At 39.6% G+C, this 22250-nt stretch overlaps 2 protein-coding genes across 3 annotated transcripts; one reads left to right on the top strand and one right to left on the bottom strand.

The window, feature by feature from the left end:
* Window positions 1–5: 5 nt before the first annotated feature.
* Window positions 6–21671, bottom strand: adgrg4b (adhesion G protein-coupled receptor G4b). Of its 2 annotated transcripts, XM_074611925.1 has the most exons (32): window positions 21456–21670; window positions 21172–21254; window positions 19638–19768; window positions 19276–19522; window positions 18764–19033; window positions 17470–17567; window positions 17159–17220; window positions 16962–17010; window positions 16773–16798; window positions 16098–16258; window positions 15837–16019; window positions 15648–15721; window positions 15493–15560; window positions 15348–15390; window positions 14068–14090; window positions 13630–13775; window positions 13183–13312; window positions 11293–11393; window positions 10695–10899; window positions 10449–10614; window positions 6000–6146; window positions 5749–5874; window positions 5605–5650; window positions 5421–5524; window positions 4117–4238; window positions 3657–3925; window positions 3348–3462; window positions 2484–2562; window positions 2021–2222; window positions 1393–1494; window positions 1122–1286; window positions 6–489 (listed from the first exon to the last, which is right to left on the bottom strand). In XM_074611925.1, the coding sequence occupies exons 2-32, from the start codon at window positions 21245–21247 to the stop codon at window positions 353–355; spliced, it is 3873 nt and encodes a 1290-aa protein (XP_074468026.1). In that variant the 5' UTR covers window positions 21248–21254; window positions 21456–21670; the 3' UTR covers window positions 6–352. The 2 variants fall into 2 exon arrangements, with proteins under 2 accessions (XP_074468026.1, XP_074468028.1); XM_074611927.1 differs by lacking the exon at window positions 14068–14090 and having other exon boundaries at window positions 13630–13798; window positions 21456–21671.
* Window positions 7577–9535, top strand: LOC141753371 (pro-adrenomedullin-like). Its single transcript, XM_074611958.1, has 4 exons — window positions 7577–7733; window positions 8331–8433; window positions 8564–8683; window positions 8851–9535. Exons 2-4 carry the CDS (start codon window positions 8339–8341, stop codon window positions 9011–9013), a joined length of 378 nt encoding a protein of 125 aa, XP_074468059.1. The 5' UTR covers window positions 7577–7733; window positions 8331–8338; the 3' UTR covers window positions 9014–9535.
* Window positions 21672–22250: the final 579 nt, after the last annotated feature.

A 22250-nucleotide genomic window follows, 5' to 3' on the forward strand; every position in this document is an offset into this window, starting at 1 on the left:
TTGCATCATCTTAAATTTAAATTTGTATTATTTCCTCATACAAACTGTGGTACCATGGTTCATTGTCACCATGGCTCCACTCACCAGTTGCTTGGCAACCAACTCCTCCTTGGAACTGATGCAACTACTCATGTCTTCATAATTACAGGCTCTTTTACAATATTTAGCAAAAACAAAAAAACAATGCATGATAAAATTATCTAATGAAGCTGGAATACAATGGAATTAATTTCATATCTCGAGGCTTACATTGAAGTACAATCTCTGTTAAGGCTGCTGTTTCGGTTTTCATGCCAGTTTCTGGGATTTGAATGTCTGCAATGTGTCTCGTGCATGTATGGTCTTGTGTGTTTTATCTTTGTTCTTGCTGGCCAAGCAAGTGATTCCTCCAGCCAGGTGTTGGGCTCATCCCCCTCTGGGAAGGCAGAGCTCCGGTACCTGAGGGGCTCCTCTGGGCACGAGGGAGAACCAGGGAATTCACGAAAAGGCCTGCGAGATAATTAAACATCCAAGAACAATTTAGAGGTGTGAAAAACGGACATTTTCTCATATGTAGTTTGAGAATATATGCCTGGGAGTTGGGGGTTAAACTGAAATTGAGCTGTCGAATAGTGATGGAAACCTTTACGAAATAACAATTATGTCCTTTTAGGCTCAATTACAAAGGCTTTCGTGTAATTATTTAACGTCAGTGCAGTTTCATTAATGTATGCAGTGACCTTCGCTGTGATTCTGGCAGCCGAGGGACTCTGATGTCCGACTAAATGTGTGATCATCATCATTTCATATGAATTGTAACTTTTAATTGCAACCTTAAATGTCTTACAATAGAGACGAATTAAGGAGGTCATTAAGAGTTTAATGTCAAAGGGGGAAAAAAAACCTCTTTAAGGAATATAATTGCAGCCAAACCCTTGGCTGTTTATCTCTCAAAAACACATTTTTGCAAATTAGCTTTTATTTTTGTATTCACTTTGTATGACTGTTGAACTTTTAATGTCTCTTGCATTGTTTATCATCATCTTTTGGGCTTTTAAGTGTGTTAAAATGATATCAGTGTTGATAGTTGTGAATTTAGTAAGGATGTGTGCTGCTTTGGAATGACTGCTTGGTTTCCTCACCCAGGTTTGGTCTCTTGCAGGATGAGTCTCTCTGGCTGGAGTCGGAGGAGGCCGATGTGCTGGCTGTGGAGCTGGACTTGACCGAGCCGACCGATGGTACTGGTGCTCTTGGAGGATTTGATTTGGGTTTGGCTGTGAATCCGACTGATGCCGAGTTGCTCCACTCTGGAAGGCAACAACAAACACAGGTAGAAATCAAGCCCAGGGACAATATATCTTCAAGTTACCATGATGTGATGAAGTCACATCACACTAGTTGTGGCCGTCGTACCCGAATACTCTTCAAGTCGGAAACGTCCAAAGCAGAGGTGAATCCTCCACTGTTTCCTGACATTTTCCTTCATCAGACAGTGGAAGAGGAAGATGAAAAGTCCTGTAATATAAACAAAAGTGAGATAAGGTCGTAAGCTTTTTGAAGGACAATATTGAATCTTGATAGGTGGCTCTTTCGTCCCTCAGCAGTTATTTCTAATGTGCACTTGAGCAAGGCATTTCTGTGCCAGAAGTAAAAAGTGGAAGGCTTTTGTTGCGTCACTCTCAGATAAAAAAAGAAAGCGATCTAACAAAGGCCAGCCGAGGTGAAGGCGGTTGTGAAATAGTTGCATCATTCAGCTTCTGTTTGATTTCCTTCTTTTTTTATCTGTGAGTTTTGTTGGTTTCTTTTGAACTGTGAACGTGAAGTGGGATGTTGAGCAAAACTACACGTGTGGTTGGCAAACCTTCACTCAATAATTTATTTACCAGTATATCACTCATGCATCCAACTTAAGAACAAATCTGTTTGGACGAGTGGTTCTTACATGAAGCACATTGGCTCTATGCTTACATATTTAAATATATATACAGTATCATCCAGCATGGCTAACAGTTATTATTTCTGCAAAAAGAGAAAGTACAACCTTGCAGGGTGTTGAGAACAGAGAAGAGGTACAGCAGAACGACTCTGGCTGGTCCCACGGTAAAGAAGCCAACCGTCCATGTTAGTCCTAGTAACAAGGTGAGACTGGCGACTCCCTTCAGGTCATGCATGAGTCCGCTGCGGATCCCAGCCGGGCTGTTGACTCGCATGTGGCGAATCTGGATCAGAACCACCACGAAAACCTAAAAGGAGATTCAAAAGAAGGCTTACAGTAGTTCAATTATAGAGAAACAATAATTTGAATTAAAGATAAGTATGCAAGTGCCATCAAATGAGGGATTTGATGTAGAATAGGTTGCTTATTGTTATATTCCTTCTGTGAAAATTAGAAAGGTAACTAAGAGAATATTGTGATACATCAACCAGTATAATGTGGACATAGGCCAGTGTTTTATTAGTCTGAACTTCTGTATGAACGTTAATGAAATGTTCAAACTAATTACCGCAATGTTGAAGAGAAAGACCAGCACAGCGTAGGCGACCACAGACACGTAAAATGTCACATCGTCCTGGAGCCAACAGCTGAGGGAATAGTGAGGATAGTGTGAGAAAAAGGATAGAAACTACGTTTGCAAAAAGCAATTGAACAGCTAATTAAAACGATAGTATGACACATGACTTTCAGTTTGACACGCTGCTTCATCTGTTAGCTGAAAACATTAACAATAATGCATTGACTATGTTAAAGATTTGTAGAAATTTAAAGGAACAGTGTGTAACATTTCGGGGGATCTATTAGCAGAAATGGAATAAGATATTCAAAACTATGTTTTCATTAGTGTATAATCACCTGAAACTAAGAATCGTTGTGCTTTCGTTAGCTTTGACTGAGCTCTTCATATCTACATAGGGAGCGTGTCCTCTTCACGGAGTCCACCATGTTTCTACTGTAGCCCAGAGTGGACAAACCAAACACAAGCACTAAAGTAGTGTTATTATGGTAAGGATGGCCTCTGAGCGAGGCGAACGGTGTTACCACGGTTTTACACACGGCGGCTCACATTACTGCTGTCTTGGAAAGGGAGGAGTCAGCGGAGGGGTACTCAGTTGGTTGCAATCTGCAACCACACCACTAAAAGCCGCCAGATCCTACACACTGTACCTTTAATTGTTAATGACAAAATAATATATTATACATGTCTATATAATATGTACTTCTTCTTCTTACTCATTAAAAAAATCCAGAGTCAAGTTTGGAGTTTAACTGCTGGACACAAGATTTTAAAATTCAGTCTCACTACTGATTGGAAACCCCTGTGTTTCAAATATGCCTCAAGACATGGAAGAAAGATGAAGCCAAAACTCACAAGTTGTCCGAGTTGTCCAATGGCGGTAAGCTCTGCTGAACATCTGTGTAGAGGTGACTGCCGTAGGCCTCTCGGTTCACGATGAGCACCAGGATGCAGATCACCAGAGGAATCCCTAGAGGGACAGTTTAAATACTTTTATAGCATAATTATGACAGGGTTATAAATAATAACAACCGCAGTTGACCAAAGTGCTGAAAATGTACCCAATAAAAATAAATACAAAGCAAGCAACGATAAGAACAGAAGTGTTTGAGTGTTACACTGTTTTAACTAACTGAAAGTCAGTCAGTCGAACACACGACTCACCCCATCCCAGAGCGCAGAACTTGAGGATATAAGAGGGCACGTAGACGTTGAAGACTTTGACGAGCGCAAAGTACATGTTGACGGCCTCTAATCCCATCCAGGTGAATGACGCCAGGAGGAAGTAGTGCAGCATGGATGCTGCGGCCACGCAGAGGCCGTATAGACCCCAGGAGGACAGCCAGGAGTTGACCAGAAACACCAGGTTCAAGCCCAGCAGCGCCAGGGAGAGGTTGATGAGGATCTTAGAGGGGTAGTCTCGACGAAGCTTTCTGAGACAGAGATAAAACATGGGGGAGGAAAATTCATGTTCATGCAGTCATAGGACCTAATGGTCAAATGTATCTGCATTAGTGTTGACATTGCCTTTAAGACTTAGCGACAGGTTACCAGTCTGCATGTAAACACAGTCAGCATATGAGAAGTAGAAAACATTTATAAAACTCAGTGGTTGGTTTCTCACTCGAAAGCTGTGTATGTGAGAACAGTGATTCCCAGGAACACCGATGAGACTCCACAACCAACATAAGTGATAATGGTCAGGATCTGCTCATTAACCGGGTCCAGCTGAGTCCTGGAGACATCCTAGACACAAACACATTTGTAAGCATGAGTGCATTTATTTCCCAATGTGCCATAAATAACTCTCACGGACACAGATTGTACAGTAATAACAGTAACTGATCCTGTCCCTGCTACCACTGGTGGAAGTAACTAAGTACATTTACTTTAAAGTATAGAGCTGCAACGATTAATCAATTAGTTGTCAATGAATCGCCAACTATTTAAGAAATTAAAAAAAAGAATAATAATTAAGAAACCAAAGTCAAATTTCTCTGATTGCAGCTTCTTAAATGTGAATATTTTCTGGTTTCTTTACTTCTCTATGACTATGTACAACCTAGTACCATTTTTTTTAACGATTTTGAAATAGATTTTTTAATGCTAGTGTATATATAATTGCTTCTTTGAGTCCAAGCGGAGGTAGAAGGAAGTTACCGCTTTTATTGTACCGATACTTGTAGAGTCGCAATACTCTAAAATCGCAATACATATCGAATCAGCACCCAAGAATCGTGATAGTATTGAATCAGGAGATAGGCGTACCGGCCCAGCCCTAATTTTTACACGGTGGTATTGCTACTTTTACCCAAGTAATAGATCTGAGTACTGCTCCCACCACTGCTTACTAACAAGTACAAACTAGCGTGTAAAGCCACTCACATTACTAGCGTACTCCAGCACAAGTGTGTGTGAATTAGATGCAAAATTAAAATAATTGTCAATTTCAGTAACAATAGGAGATAAAAATCCTGATATTTGGGCCGTTTTGGGATATGTTCAACACTAAATTCTGACTTTCACGACCCTTAGATGTCATTATTTATAAGATATAATGTATTTGCTTATTTTTAAAGCAACATACTCAATGGTATGCTTAATTCCAAAGCAATGTGTCTTTGCCATTTGTAAAAAACACCAGAGAACAGGAAGCACATCCCACAATGACTATGTCTAATCAAAAATATTGAATATGGGTCAAACTTTGCTTGACACAGCAGTTCATTTTTATATATTGTGCTTTGAGTGCCCTCTGCTGGTTACATATGAGTTGAACCACTTCCCTTTGCCCAGAACTACTACTATTAATACTGCTACTACCACTGCCACTGCTATTAGCAAAACTTTTCACTGTGCTGCAGTCCCTCTGAGGGCCAACGTGTGCTTTCCAGGAAACAGTAAAGCAAAAAATAATACAATGCATACCAGAAGAACTCCGAAGTGTGTGAGATGATCACACAGGCACGTCGTGTAGTCGGAGCTGCTGTTGTGTTTCCTGCAGCCGTAATCATCCCAGCCTCCGTGTCCATCTAGGTGATGACACAGACGCTTTAGTATCACGCATTTCATCCAAGCAAGAGCAGTGATCATTGAAATCAGGAGGACCTACTGTTTTTATTGAAGTTCCAGTACACACACTGCACGTCCTTGTTATCCTTTAACAGAGATGGAAATGTTTGTTAATCAAACTCATTCATTCGTTATATTAACAGCAGTGTAAGCAGCAGTATTCTTAAAGGATAGGTGATCCTACTATATTGGGTACAAGATGGTGGAGTGTGACTTTGACATCTTCTTCCAGGTCCTTGATTGGAGAGCTGGCGTTGGTCACACTGGCTGAAACCACGAAGGTGTTGAGAGTCTGCCCTTTCTGGCTGCTCTGAAAATAATAATACAATGCAAGTTTGCTTTTCTAAATATAACAGTATAATAAAACACAATAAATATTTTCATATAATTGCATGTTTTTTTCTTTTTCTTTAACAGATTCATATAAAATAGTACCTTGAAGAGCATTGGGATGCCGTAGAACTGAAACTTAACCCTCGGTGGGCTCTGGTTGGAGCTGTTCTGTGGGAAGTTGTGTTGCAGGACAGACGGCAGGGAGATGAAAGCCACCGTGCTGTTAAATGGATACTTGTTGATGAATATCTAAAACAGAAAGAGAAATTTCTTAAATCTCTTCTACTCCAGACCCACTTTACCATAGACCCGTTTTTTTTTTTTTTAGAGGGGTTACAGGGGGTCTTTATGGGGAGATAGCAGGTCACCAGCATATGTCACATAGAAGTGGTGTACATCATCTGAAAGCTGGGAACCTGAAGATTAATTTGAAATGCAGCTCAGCACTGTGTGTCAAGTTGTTTTTAGTCATAAATAAGAAATAAAAAAAAGTAATTGAATCATGTTTTACCACTCCAGAATTGAGATTTCTGCAAGAATTGCATTTTTTAGGGATTGGATGGCGAGCAATTCTGTACCGACCGAACACCCGATATCTCACCGCATTAAGATGGCCTTCAATGATGACAAGCCTTGTTTTGCCAGTGACATCATTGAAGGCCATCTCGATGCAGTGAGATATCGGGTTGAGATTCTGCAGCCAGTGGCGATCCTCATCCTCCAAGATGACAACGCTCGCCCCCACAGAGCCAGGGTTATCACAGACTACCTCCACAATGTGGGCGTAGAGAGAATGGAACGGCCTGCCAAAAGTCCAGACCTCAACCCAATTGAACACTTGTAGGATCAGCTTTGACGTGCTGTACGTGTTAGAGTGACCAACACAGCCACGCTGGCTGACCTGCAACGAATCCTGGTTGAGGAATGGAACGCCATCCCACAGCAACGTGTGACCAGGTTGGTGACCAGCATGAGGAGGAGGTGCCAGGCTGTTGTGACTGCGTATGGATCTTCCACCGCTACTGAGGCTCCTGACGGTGTATTAAATGAATAAAGTGTAAAATAGCCAATATGTGTTGTTTGTTCCTTGTTACTGATAGAGAGTTCAATCATCCAATCCACCAAACAACTCAACACAAGAGTCAGTACCAACAGGAGAATACACTGTTTACCATTGATGGAGCATTTTGGCAAATTTTTCTTGGGCGCTACCCACATAATCGGCTGTGCTGCTCATCCCACAAATGCATGATCCTTACAAGCTGGACATCATTGTGAAGGTAAATAAACAGGCTTTCCAACGATGTAAAATACAATGCCAATTAGCATTGTAACAACAGAGAAATAATCAACCAAACACAAGTTTTTCCGAACTTTTTTTCCCCAGTTTATGCGCACAAATACTAATCATAGGTCAAAACTAAATTTGGCTGAATTATAAAAGGCAGAAGTGGTAAAATGAAGAGCCGTTTGGGAGCCGAAAGAGACGGCTCTTCTTGGTGAGCTGAGCCAAATGATCTGGATCACTAAAAAGAGCCGGAATTCCCATCACTAACTGGACGAGGTGGGGGAAAAGGATGAGAGTGTGAGTGTGTGTGTGTGTGTGTGTGTGTGTGTGTGTGTGTGTGTGTGTGTGTGTGTGTGTGTGTGTGTGTGTGTGTGTGTGTGTGTGTGTGTGTGCGTGCGTGCGTGCGTGCGTGCGTGCGTGCGTCAGTCAAAAAGGCCCTCCCACCTCCTGTATAAAGGCTCCCAGTCTGGTGTGGAGGAGCTATTAGCAGAGTGACACAGCTGCCCTACAGAACCAGTGGCAATTTCAAGAAACTTGTGGAGTTACAGGTATGTGCGCTCTCTTTTCACACAGATATTGCTGTGATTTGCTGTGCTACCAGCTGATGGCTCTATCCTTGCTTTTTTGAGATCAAGTGTAAAGACGAGGACAGGTTATCTGTCTGGTTATAAGCAGTTCAGCTCTCAATGTGTGCGTCTGTGAAGGAATTGCCTTCAAGGTGTAAAGCATTTGATACAGGCAGTACATCATATATTGTTTACTAGATGCAATTGATTTTGCTATGTTTTTAATGAGGTGACTGAGTTGAATAGTTTTTGTTTTGACTTTTGAGCAGAGCCTATTTTGGATCCCTCACTGGTAGACTGTCCTTCGGGTTATTGACTGGGGGTCCAAAGCATGGGTGTAGGTTTACTTAACCGAGCAAAATCTGGCATTAGCTTAACTTTTTAAGTAAATGAATGATTAGTGCAAAATAAAAAACCTGGCTTTTGGACTCTTGTGTAAGCAAGTACCAGTGTGGCACTACAGGAATATTGTAGGAGGGAGTTTTACATGCATTCAGCAACAATAGGAAATTCATGAAGTTGAATATCAATTTTATAGCATAAATAAATAACTAACAATGTTTTCTCTACTCTCCACAGGAGTCAAAATGCAACTGATCTTCCAGTCCTTCCTCTCTTGCTGCCTGCTGGCGACAGTAGCACACTGTGTGGAACTTGAAGTGAATCCAGAGTTGGAAAAAAGGTGAGTTAACTGAGAAGTGATTCATTCAATAATAAATATGTTTCAATCTGATATAAGATGTGACAGTCTGTTGAGTCTGTGCCAGATGTCTACTGAATTATCTACCTAACTCTAATGGACTATTTTTAAGCATGTGGCTGGGGAGCAGATTGAGACGGGATCTTGACAGTGTGTCAGTAGAGAAGACGGCAGAGTCGGAGAACTTTGTCAGACCAGAAGATATCAGGGATACGTTGCTGCCACATTCCAGGTAAGACACTAACCATGCAATCCTGAAAGTCTACAAACTGTCTCCATTTGGCCATCATATCATTTTTTGTCATCTAAATGTATTCTGATTGTCATAAAAAAGGAATATTCAGCTCAGGACTGAACAACATAGATTAATATGCTCTTCTCTCTCCCTCTGGTCTCCAGCACTGACATCAATGTCCAAGACAAGAGGTCTAAAAACTCAACCAACCAGTCAGGAAGACAAGGTTGTACGCTGGGCACCTGCACTCTTGAAGACCTCGTACACCGCCTGCAACAGCTCAGAAACAAGTCTAAGAATGGGAACGCCCCTGTTATCAGCTTTTAAATATTATATAGAAGTTACATTAAAGTACTTAAAGGACTTTCCTGTAAGCACCGACTGGTTAATCCCCCTGTTTTCTTAGTGAAAACATACAGGAAATGAAAGATAAGCCTGTGACTGAATGAAATCATGAATGACTTTAGTTTTTTTGTAGAGCTCACAGCACTGATTAAAAGTGCAATAATTAGGAATTAGATATATGTTGGATGCAAACAGTTTTTTCGCTTTTGTTTTAATTCACCGGAAAAGCCAATTACAGCTACCTTTGTAGTATGATTGTGAGCAGGTTATATGGAAGCAAAATGAGGGTCAAAACTTAATTCTATGTTCTCTATTTCCATTAGATGGGTAAAACTGCTCAAATTGGGTTTTTGGTTGTTCTTGGTATGATCTATTCAATTAGATCAGACATCTGAATTCAAGCGATAGGTGCTTTAATTGTTCAGAACCTGTTCTTTTGCTTTTAGGGATTTATTCTTAGAAAAAGAGCTTACAATGTTACTTCAATAAAACATGTGGATTTGGGGGGCTTCAGTCTTTTTAAATTGTATTTTCATCTATTCCTGAAGTATAACTTATGCCTAAATAAAATCAGCACAATGCACAGTAGCTACCACATGTCAATAACACAAGACCTGCCTCTTTGGAAACTGCACAGAAACCCGCTTATTGTCAATCTATCCCCTATCTGCCCTAAGTCTTTAGTTTGTGGCTGTAAAGTTTCATGAGGCTGTGATTATCCTAAAGGTCACAACAGGTCATTTTATACAGTGAGGTCAAGTTTAAAAAAATGGCCTCACTACAATGAACTGGCTACTTTGTGGACTAACATCATTACACATGAATACAATTGGGTTTATTGGATCCACAAGAGTCTCAGCTTTACAGTGATACCCAATTTATGCAAGTCCAAGACTGTTTAAAGACCCCAGTATGCAGAAATATTCAAATACACCAATTTTTTAGAATGGACGAAACTAACACGTTTGTACTGCATGAAAAAAAAACTGCATGTGATTATCATAACATGTCTGTAAAGGGGAGACTCATGAGTACACATAGAACCCATTTTCATTCACATATCTTGAGGTCAGAGGTCAAGAGGCCCCTTTGAAAATGGCCATGCCAGTTTTTCCTCGCCAAAATTTAGCCTAACTTTAACTCTAATTTAGCCTAAATTTAGCGTTTTTTAGCCCCCTTCCCGACAACCTAGCATGACATGGTTGGTAACAATGGATTTCTTCGATTTTCTAGTTTCATATGATAAAACTCAAACTGAGCCTGCTGCAGCCTCTGAAAGATGGTAAACACAGCCGAGGTGCCGGCGTCCACAAGGAGTGGAAGAGGTTACGCTCAGACTCATCCTGCTTTTATGAACAGTAACAGTCAAAGTGATTGAGGACATTTGTTGGTTGTTGGTTGTTGTTACGTTACTAACCTCTGGCTTTGTGCCGGCGCGGTCAGATGACACTCCGAAAGTCAAACTGCTAAACTGTCCAGGAACTACATCCACCACTGAGATCGCAATGGCTGAAGCGACCAGGGTGGAAGAGCCCTCATAGCCCTCCATCATGTCTCCTACTGCCTCAGTGATGTTTAGGATACTGGAGAGGAAAACAGAGGAAAGTGAACGGACGTCAAACAGGAAAAGGTTAAGAATATCCCTTCAGTTTTCCATCCTTACGTGTTGGTAAAAGGCAGCAGGTTGCTGTCAGACTCCAGTATGTCAGAGATGATGTTGATTAGCGCTTGGCCCAGGTTTGGCGTGACCCTACTGAGGTTGACGACGTCCTCCAGCTTGTTGAGGACTGTGACCAGCTCCTGGTAGTTGAGCGTGGAGTGGTTGCTCAGTAAACCCTCAATCATCTCCACCACGTCCGGAGCATTGTCTGCAGGCAAATGATAAAACTGGTGGGATTTCTTTCGCAGCATCATCATCATAGATTGAGTCCTGACCACTGATTTGTTTTTATGGGGATTTAATTGTGCAAAACAGGAATCAAAGGGCTGTCTGATTTGACGCTAAAACATACATACTTGGAACAAAATTTGTATGTTCAGATTTGAACACATTATGAACACCACTGGGAATCTACAGAAGGATATAAAAAACTAAAAGGAATAAATAAATAATGGACCCGCCCTTTAAATGTGTCATTATGGAATCTTTGGATCTTTACCATTACATTTTGAACCATAAATTTGAGACTGAATGATGCAACTATTTACAAGTCGACAACTACAACATAAGACAAAATGAAGTGAAAAGTGTGTAAACAGACCAGCAGTGACTTCGACATGGTCCAGATCAGGGATGGTTTCCACCACCAGTTGACAGTCTTCCAGGTCTGGAGCCATCCAGTGTGTACCGACGCACAGTTTACTGTCAGATAAACAGGTGGTGAGAGGACGGAGGGAGACGGCCTTAAAGGTCCCATATTGTAAAAAGTGAGATTTTCATGTCTTTTATATTATAAAGCAGGTTTAAGTGATATATAAATACTGTGAAAGTATCAAAACACTCAGTCCATTGAGAAATAGACACAGCCCGTATTCAGATCCTATGCGTTTGAAACAAGACGATTTCTGTCCATTTGTGATGTCACAAATATACAATATTTAGACCATTACACAGTTTTAAACGTAAACATACTAAATGTGTCCCAGTTTATTTCCTGGTGCAGTGTATGTGAATGACATCAGCTGACAGGACGTAAACATGGACCCAAGCTGTTGCCTAGCAACGCAATTCCGTTGCCATTCTGTTGAAATGCACTAAAACGGTGCGTTTCAGACAGAGGGTGAATACAGGTATATTCAGACAGACCGTATGAGAAAAATAATGTGTTTTTTGAACATTGAAGCATGTAAACATGTTCTAGTAGAAACACAAAATACAAGTATGAACCCGAAAATGAGCACGATACAGTATGTCCCCTTTAAAAGAACTGCTTTTCAAACAGAACTTTTGCTAAATGTTTTATTCCTCATCTTGTATTTATTTTACAAACTATGTATGTGTTATTCTTGACTTCCTTTAGTATAGCTACTTTTTTGCAGTCTGTAATTTTATGGTTTTGCTATCTATGCTTCCCCAAGTCTTACTTTAGCAGAAAATGCCTCCCTAAGACAGAGCTGGGAGGATGTTGATCTTGGGAATCATTAGTGACACCACCTCCTGATAAATGATTTTACAGCACAGCATCCGACAGCTCATGAGCAGCCATCAATAAATATTGTCACACTGAGTCAACACACAGAAAGAATCCAGTGACACAGCCAGATAAAAATATATACCAACGGAGGTAATCAATATCCCAAATAGGCCTGTATTTATTCATGTGTTAAATTCATGTTGACAGAGTCAACCAGCTAAATACATGAACTCTTTTCTCAGCTAGACTGCATGATGTATTGTCGGCAGGTCATGAGTTCATTGATAAGTGACAGTAATAAGCAGCAACGCCAGGATACAATCAACATACAGGTGTTAGAGGTGTCACCGATGACGAGCATTAAGGATAACTAAAGAGAAACAGACAGTCTTCTCACTGATGGTCTCGTTTACCTCTGTAGGTCATGTAGAGACATCAGTATTCAATTGAGACTGTTTCATAACCAGTTAAAAGTTCTTCTTAGTAACTTTAAGTACAATGTCAGATAAGTGAAAGCGCCTCTATTTCAGTAGGAAATTGTAATTAGGAATGCAACTAACAATTATTTTTACCAACATTTAATCTTTTCATTATTTGATAGAGTAAATTAACTCTAATAAATGGCAGAAAATGTCCATCGCAATTTGTCAGAGCCTAAAGTGATGTCTTAAGTTTGCTTCTTTTGTGCAACCAACTGTCCTTAAATCAAAAAATATTACATTTATAATGATATCAAACAGAAAAGCAGCATTTCCTCATATTTGAGGAATAACTTGGTGCTTATAAAAATAGTTTCAGCACTCATTATAATATTGTTTTCACAACCTTTTGTTTTGTTTGTTTATTCCAACACCCTTGACTGTACTATATTTGTCTCATTTGGTTTTCTCCCCAAATACCAAACATATCCCGGTCAGGTATATTACTAGTAATGGTTGATGTCAAATGTTGCACTTGATGTAGGTGTGAATATATAAGCAGGTATCAAAAATGAATGAATGAAGTGTGAGCGCTCACCAGTGGCGGGTGGCGTGGCGGAGAGGGTTTTTCGGGCATGGCCGAGTTGCATTTTTTCCTCCTGAAGTGTCGGGCCACTTAAACAGGCCTTTCCTCGTCTGGTGGGTTTCTGCGTTGCATTGAACTATCACTAAACCAAAGGGACAGCGACACAGATGAGAAAGAGAGAAGGACAACCTGATTAATTTAAAAACTTTTCATCTAGTCTTTAATTTATAGAATTTAAAAGGGACTATTTGTTCATGTTCATGTTCATGCTCGTTCATGTCTATTTAGAGCAAGCAAGCGCGATCCCGACGCTGACTTTCGTTGACTTAACGGCCACAGGTGTCGCTGTTAACAAGCATTTCTGAAAGTTACAAATAGTCCCTTTAATATCAGTTGTTAAAAGCAATATTTATTCAATTCATTCAAAAAATGTGTGATCTTTCATTGAATCTGACTCACGTATGCGGCTTATCTGTATGTCCTCGGTTGCTATGGAGATGGATCCGTTGTTATAAGGCGTCAGCAGTAGGTATCGTATCTGCTCTTCCATTTCCTGTGTGTCTGACAGCGACATCATGACCCGAACCTGGAAAACACAGCTCTCTCTGCAGACAGTAAAAAGAATGAACTATGGGTTGCAAAAGCTCCTTATGAGTTACTCTTAATATTACTTTTCAGGCAGTAAAGGCTTACAAAATGGATATATATTATTTATTAAGTAAAAAGTTACATTGAACCACACAAATTAGGATGTAGTGTGAAAAAGTGAATATGTCTACTAAGCAGCTCTGGTACTGTTTCATTATTTGGCTTATTGTGCATCTTTGCATTAATTTTCCTTCGGTTTCATTTGTTTGTAATCTTAGTGAAATGTGTGTAGAGCTGCATGATCCATACCTTGAAACTCTGTGCACAAACACCTGGAAGAGAATACAAATATTGACACAGCTGTATAACTGGAAGGAAATAGTATTTCAATTCAATAAAGAACATAAAAGAGTTAAACCAGTTTAACACGCCGCATTTTGTTCATTTCATTGTCTGGATCTGTCTTTTTTGTAAATTGTTATTTTTATGTGGAGGATAGTATTCAACAATGTATCCTTTCTTAACATCTGCTGACCCCCTGAAAAGTATTTTTGTATTATTGTAGATTTCAATGGAAATGTTTTTCCAAAGTAAAAGTCTGAAATTCTGCAGCAAAACATTGAATAGGTGTGTCATGAAAATGGTGAATATTAAAGGCATAATGAGTAGGATAGTTGGTTGTGGTTTCTAAACACAACATTCAAATTGGCCCCTCCTTCCCGACTCAACGCGGGTTCGGCGCTCGCCAGCGAGTGAAAGCAAAACCCAGAATCACTCTCGTTTTGGAACGAGCTTTGTGTGCTTGGCGTTTCGCCTCACTATATTTGAAATTTTCCAGCATTTTTGTAGCTTCCGCTTGTCTTGTTTCTTGAAAACAACAAAATAATAAATACACTGCAATAGCATTTTTATGTTCAACAGACCTACCTTTAATCTGACTTTTAATGCTCAGGAAAGAAAACTGAATAATTCTCCCCATCTGGCATGAACTTGCATCAATTTCTGACATAAACAAGACTAATATTCGCCAGTTTTTCATTCATTCATTTTTTTGCCCCTGCTTGAGTATTCCTTTCCCTTAGTAGCGTACTCTCTATTCTCTCCGTCTCCCACTCACTGAAGGTCCTTTCAGACACAAACAGCTCTCTTCTGCCAGGAAACAACATTTGGTGTAGCTCTATTGCCATCCGGGAGGAAACAGTAGGACTTATACATGCTGCATAAAGTGATGATTGAGAGGGATTATTTTGTATTGGTCTATACATTGTTTCTTTAGGAAAATCCTATTCATTCTGCCTTTTAAAAGAAATAGTTTTGTCAAAAAAACGCTATTCGTTTCCTTGCAGAGAATTAGATGACAAGATTGATACCACTCTCATGTCTGTTCATTAAATATAGAACCAGAACCGGACGTTGATTAGACTGAAAACTGGGGGAAGCGGCTAGCCTGCTCACTCCCAAGTTAAAAAGTTTGCCTACCATCACATCTTTACAGCACTAAGAGTCTCTAAATCATGCTGAAGTTGTGAAAAATGACACATATATTCAGAGTTTGATTTGTGACATAAGAGCTTTTTATGTTTACTTACTCTGCCAGACGTAGAGAGGTTTGACTGCGGGTTAGGATGATGTCTGGAATGAGATATTGTTCACGTTTAAATCAGACTGTGTGATATTTGTGACATCTGTGTGATGGTGAGTTTGATGGCGTGGCAGCTACATCACATACTGCACCTTTGAGCTTTGGGGAGCAGCTGGAGGTTGAGCACCGTCATCATGTCATCAGGTAGACTGGAGTTGAGCTGTGGAGAGTCATAGAAGCCACATTTAAGACAAACCTCTGTTATACTCCTAAAACTAAAAGTGCTATTATATTCTGTTGGACATACCCAGGTGGAAAGAATCTGTCCTGGGTCACAGTCTCCTGTTATGGAAACATTCACCTGAACCTCAAAATACAGCTCTGCAGAGAAGATCCAGACACAAATAAACAATTAGGCATCCAGTAGGGTACAACTCAGATACAATAAATCAATAAACTGTGATGGATTTCTGTGACTGTAAATGAGCAGACTGACCAGAGATATTTGCAGGGCTTGTCGTGAAGGCGGTGGCTGTGGATAGAGCACTGGTAGAGGCACTAGTGATGCTGATGGTGCTGGTGGTGGTAATGGATGTTGTGGTTTGAGATGTGGTGGATGTGACTGGAGTGGGCTCCGTCACCACATCAGGAGGACTGTCGGTGACAGCGGAGAAATTTTCTAGAAAACAGAGGAAAGATTATTGTGAACCAGAATTTTCTGCTAACAAACACACACATGGTGAGAGCTATTTCCTACCAACAGGTGTGGTGTGTATGCTGTCAGGATCAGTCAGCAGCTGCAGCTGCAGCTGACCGCTGGGGTCACGGTAGTCATCCTTAAGGTCCATGTACATCTCATTTTTCACATCTGCCACATCCCGGCAGGGGATAACGGTGATATGGACCAGGCAGTGAAACCTAAAGGGGACACATTTAAGGTTTTCCATACACATTGCATGGTTGGACTCAGTGCGGCCAAATGTGTCAATGGAGAAGCCCTAATTGAGTGTTTTTTTTACTGTCCTCTGCTGCACGTTTTGGCTTTTGAAGTCTATTTGTTAAGGCCTTCCCGAGGACATGAATCATGAGCAGTTCAACCAAAGAGTGTTTTTTTTCTTCTCAGTGTGTTTCATTTTACGGCTTTCTTTCAGTACTGATGAAATTCTTCCTTGCTTTGCTGTCATTTCCTTCTTTAGTGTACTCTGCCTTACTGTACATTTAGTGTATGTGAATTGTTTACAGATTTGAGATCAGGCGAAGAAGCATGGAAGAATAAATGTGATGAATTCAAAGTTTTAAGAAGCTTTGGAAATGTAGATAAACTCCTTATACCCTATAGTTGACCACGTTATTGACCAGCCACTATCAGATTATATCATATTTAGAAAAAATTAAATCATTAAGTGAAAATAGTTAACCTGAATCTTGTTACCTCTTAGGTGTGGGAGCCCACCGCACCTGAAGAATAGAAGACATAGATTTGTGACAAAATGAATACATTGGCCAATATTGGTGGACAAGCTACCGTATGCCCACCAGAGAGCACAGACTATTTCTTTACTGCTATTTTCTTGTTACTCATTGGCCAACACGTACATCACTACAGCTCTAATGTACTTACCAGCCTGTCTTCGTGTGATGTTTTTACAAGGCTGTCTTCTTTACTGGATCTGCGTAAGAGATCAGAAAAACTCAGTATACTTATGTCCCTTTGGTTCCCCCTCTTCGTCATATACTATAAAATAAGGTTTAATTGATGTGACATTCATAGGTATTTCATTGTCAACGTCAGTGTTGTAAACTCTAATCTTCTCATACCTGGTTACTTCAAACACAGACACTCTGTTTAAATAGATGTTGTCCGGCAGAACTTCTCTGAGCTGCAGGAACAACAAACAGCAGAGAGCAGTTACAGCCGCTGAGATTTACTGCTGGTGAACAACGAAAAAATAAATAACACCTGTAAAATGTAACGCAATCCATCCTGTAGTTTGTACAGATGCAGCACCACACAAAGGTGACAGCAAGAAGAAACAGTTAAAGTGTTCAGAGTGTAACATCTACAACATTTCTAGGTCACTTGTCACAATTAAATTGGCGATATCTGTATTTTTGTATGTTTGCGTTACCCATTTATGTGCGATGTCTCTGGCCGTGTAGAGCTCGGTGTTGTTCGAATTGGAGCGGATGATGGCAAACATCAGTCTCACTTCGTAGGCGGACCATTCTGCCAATCAGCCAAAAGGGAAGATAAAACACCATAAAGTTTTTGTAAATGTAAAAGTAAAGAAAAAGTACATTTTAAAAAAACAGTAACAATTGATACATGTACACAAAGAATGTATTCTTAGCATCATTTCATCTTCTACAGTAAATCCTGAATGCATTTTCTTTTCTTGCACCGGTTTCGTCTTTGTTTTATTCTAAATGACTAATGAACTCTTTCATTATGATAAACACATTTTAGTTTAGATTGTTGTTCATCGCTGAACCTGAACCGAGTGTGACAAACCAATACTGGGGCACAATTGTAAAAGCAGAACTCGAGGGTTCAATGAATTAACATTGGTTCTGCAACAATTGCATTGCAGAACCACTTCTTCCGTTCATTGTTAGTGTCAACTGCAGACTTTATAGTAGCATTGTGAAGGGAATTTCCCTGATACGAAGCTCTGTATTCAAATGTGTCAGATATATTTTATGTAAAACAATTAGATTCTGACATGTTTTGATTGAAATCTTAAGTCAGTAGATTTTATTTCTTACCTTCACTTAATGTGGTGTAAGTGACCGGACTACAATGATCTCTCTTAGAGAACTTAATTAATGTTCTTACAACATGAAAATGAAGACTTGTGTAATTCAGACAAGTTATTTGCTTTTGCATAGCCAAGAAATTAGAATCAGTGTTTTAAAGAAAAAGTTATTTTGTTAAAGAAAATTAATTAATATTAACATTTTCTGAACTCTGATGACAATTTTGTCCCTGTTTTGAACATTACAGCAGGTTCTACCTTTGCAGAGAGGGAATAATGACAGCTGTATGATTAATGCTCCTGATCTTAATGTTATTGATCACAGAATGGCTTCTATATTTACCTAACTGACAAAGAGATAGGGGGGGTCAATATTTAATCTGGTTTCTGAGGACACACAGTAAACCAAAGGCAGCCACGGAGGCTATACCACTACGGTTGGAAAAAGCTGTAAAACGCTTGATGAAACTGACAGACCATTAATTTTACTGTGTAAGGTGAATCACTGACTGGCGAATAAACACTATGGGAGGCAGCGAAGGGAGAAAATATTCAACTTGTTGTGACTTGCAGGTGCTGAGGTAAATGTAAGGTTGCTAAAATGTTAAATAAAGTGTTTTTTACTTTAGCAGAAATAATCAGAGAAAACATTTTTCCATTGGCTCACTGCACTGCAGGCTGGAATCAGGGATTGGAGCGCAGATCTGAGTGTCCCAGTTGTCTCTCTCCCACTTCACCAGCTCCCCCTCTGTACAATTCAGCGACGTCACGTCCTGTTTGCTGCGTTGTCGCCCCCATAGTCGAAAGAGAGATAATTTGCCCACCAGAGTGGGAAATGGAATAATATGCCCGTCGACCAGGCGGTGTGCTGCACCCAGAGTAAGCGTTCCATTCGGGGCCAGTTTGCTGCACGAGGGGGACATGGAGGGAGCTGTATCTACATCGTGAGCAAAGGAGAGAAGAAAACAGGCACAAATGAGGGTCAAATACACTGTCAAAGTATCACAGTTTGAACCTGAAACGTCAAAAACTTTTAGTCGCCAGTTGCCTCAGAGCCAAAAGAGCACAATGCAGAGACAAAGGACTTATTACTGTTGATATGACCACAGCTGACTTGATTGGATAGAAAACCCTGAAGTTTAAAGTCAGTGATGTCGGTATGTATCTGACTTAACCCACCTGTCATGATGTCCACCAGGTTGCCGTCGACGTACAAGGCCGGTCTGTCTTCAGTATGTGTCCAGGTCAGGCACAGCGAGTACCACTGTGACTGATAAAGGTCAAAGATCTTACGCGTAGTCCACTCCGTTCCAAAAAGCCACACCACCAAATGACCCCCGTTTCCCCCCAAGCCCAGCTCAGCACACTGAACCTCAGGATGACTGTACATGAAAGCGGTCCATGGTGATGAGGAGGCCTCTGTGGTCTAGATATGATTGATGAAATACTTGAAATACATGATTCATAAAGTCTTGAACAGTGAAAACTTAAAATGTGCCCTTGAAAGTTTGAGCAGTGTAATTTAGACTTTAGGGAATCACCTTGAACTTCAGGTTGAAGCAGACTGTGAGCTCCTGCAGGGCAGGGATGGAGACCTGAGGCTTTAGTCTCCAGTGGCTGCACCCGGTGAAGGTGAAGTCAGCCACCTCCCCCCACAGACTGAGCCGAGGGGCTGACGGAGACAGTATAGAGTAAATCATTAACATACAGCACATAGGAGGAGATCTGGAGAGCAGTTGTTCAGTGTGAGGGCTAAATAGTGTTTTTATCTCTGAAGCTGCTTATTGTCTGTCTCCAACTCAACTGTTGGTGGTTTGGGTTGCATTGTGGGTAATGTAGGCGCCAGGTTTTAATAAGGATGAAGAATGTGTTCTGATAAAAAAGACAATATCTCTGATTCTGCTGCATTGATTTTGATCATTTATTTTTTTTAAACTGTCCACCGTAAGTCTGACGATGCTGCAACTAACGATTATTTTCATTGCCGATTAATCTGTCGGTTATTTTCTTGATTAATCGGTTAGCTGTTTATTCTATAAAATGTCAGAAAATTGTATCGATCAGTGTTTCCCAAAGCCCAAGATGACGTCCTCAAATGTCTTATTTTGTCCACAACTCAAAGATACTCAGTTTACTGTCATAGAGGAGTAAAGACATTTTTTTTTCTTAAAAAAATTACTCTAAATAATAATATTACTAATAAACTAATTGATCGATTATCAAAATAGTTGCTGAATAATTTAATAGTTGACAACTAATCGAGTAATTGTTGCTGCTCTATAGAAGTGCAATGCTAAATTGATATCCTTGATCGGATAGAAAACCCTGAAGTTTAAAGTCAGTGATGTCGGTATATAGGGAAATCTCAATTCATACAACTTTATTTAAAATATGGCTGCAACTAACGATTATTTTAATAACCAGTTAACTTGTTTGGTTACTTTCATGATTAATGAAAAAAAGAAAAAATGTTTGACATTTGCTTGACATTCTCCTATTGGCTTCAAGCTTTTGACCTTTCATCTATAACATAAAGAGACCATATACTGTATGTAAGTGCGTAGCCGTATAGTGTCTAACTACTGTATGCTCTGTTTGCTTTAGATATTCTTGACATATTTACAATCGACTTTTACAGTGACTTTCTCACAGATGCACGCAGGTTGTAATCTAAAAGATGAACTGTTTAGAATGAGAAACAGTCTTCTATCCCTGAAAACAAGTCAATCGTTTTCAATTATCGTGTCTTATTCCTTTATAACCATAACTATGAATTATTATGAAATTTATTGTGATTCCCCCACACATTTTTTTTTAGCATTTTAGCACTCAAAACATTACATTACAATAATTTACACTTTTATCCAAAACAGCTAACAATAAATGCATTCAACCATGTGGATACAACCCAAAAATTGCAAGAATCATGCAAGTACATCAACTTCATCATGCGCTGAACTACATATATATATATATATATATTATTATATTTTATTACTATTATTTATTGTATTTAATGGGCCACAGTGCAGTGATTATTCTATCAAACCATATGCATTCAAAACATTTTCCTACCTCGCTCCATGGTGGTAGGACTGCTCAGCAGAGACAGAGTGATCAACATATTCAGGAATTTTTGAAGAAAAATCATCACAAATCTGAAAGAAAAAGAGGTTTATATTTGTGCATTAATTGAAATAAGCAAGTTCTACAATAAACATTATGTAAATTAAAAAAGAGAGATTTTTAACACAATATTCTCATTCATAATTCAATTATTTCTTCCTTTTTTAATCACCTAAAAATTTGGTTTAAAGTGCAATTTTCAAGTTTTGTTAAAACACCATTCAAGTACTTACCTGCATAAATAAAATAATCCTAAAAATCAAAGGATATCTCTGAAGGTTTATCCTGTTCAGGACTCTTAATAGCAGCGATGCCTTAATGCTGCAAACCACTTCAATGTAGACGGCAGCACAAGATGAACCACAAACCTGTCTCTGCAAACAAGGATGGTATGACTGAGTGTGGATCAGAGACCGGTGTTTTCTTGCTGTGATTGGTCCAATTTTCATGCATGTCTGCACCTGTGTGCAGGTGAGTGAGAGAGAGAGAGAGAGTGTGGTGAGACAGGAAAAGGGAAGAAGAGAGAGAGAGAAATGGGTATGTACATGTTAAATAACAGTCTGTCAATTAAAGTCTTTAAAAAAGTAGCTGACTACCACAAAGACATCATTAGTTTTGAAAAAACATAATTATTTTCTGTCAACAGGTTCTAGAAAAAAATGTGTTGCTACACTTCCTTTTTTACAAGAAAATACACAGTATAAAATACACAGTATACATTTCAACCAACTGAGTTCCCAGTTCCTATTTTCAAAAGGGACAGCTTCACATAAAAGGTCTTGTCCCTTTTATACCGGCAAATAATGTACCTCAATAAGTAATGGACCTTTAAAATAACCAATGTTAAATCAATAAAAACAAATGCAATACTCCTTTAACTACAGTTGAAGCTGCAGGACAGGTCATGCATCATCCTTCAAGCTTGCACAGGTGTCACACCGGTGTTACACTGAAATCTGTGACAACAGATGACCCAACTGTTCCTATCTTTTACTTTTCTTTTGGAGTCTTGTGAAAATATTTTTTAA

Source organism: Sebastes fasciatus, chromosome 16 (assembly GCF_043250625.1).
Source record: "Sebastes fasciatus isolate fSebFas1 chromosome 16, fSebFas1.pri, whole genome shotgun sequence".
In the NCBI taxonomy this organism is placed as follows: domain Eukaryota; kingdom Metazoa; phylum Chordata; class Actinopteri; order Perciformes; family Sebastidae; genus Sebastes; species Sebastes fasciatus.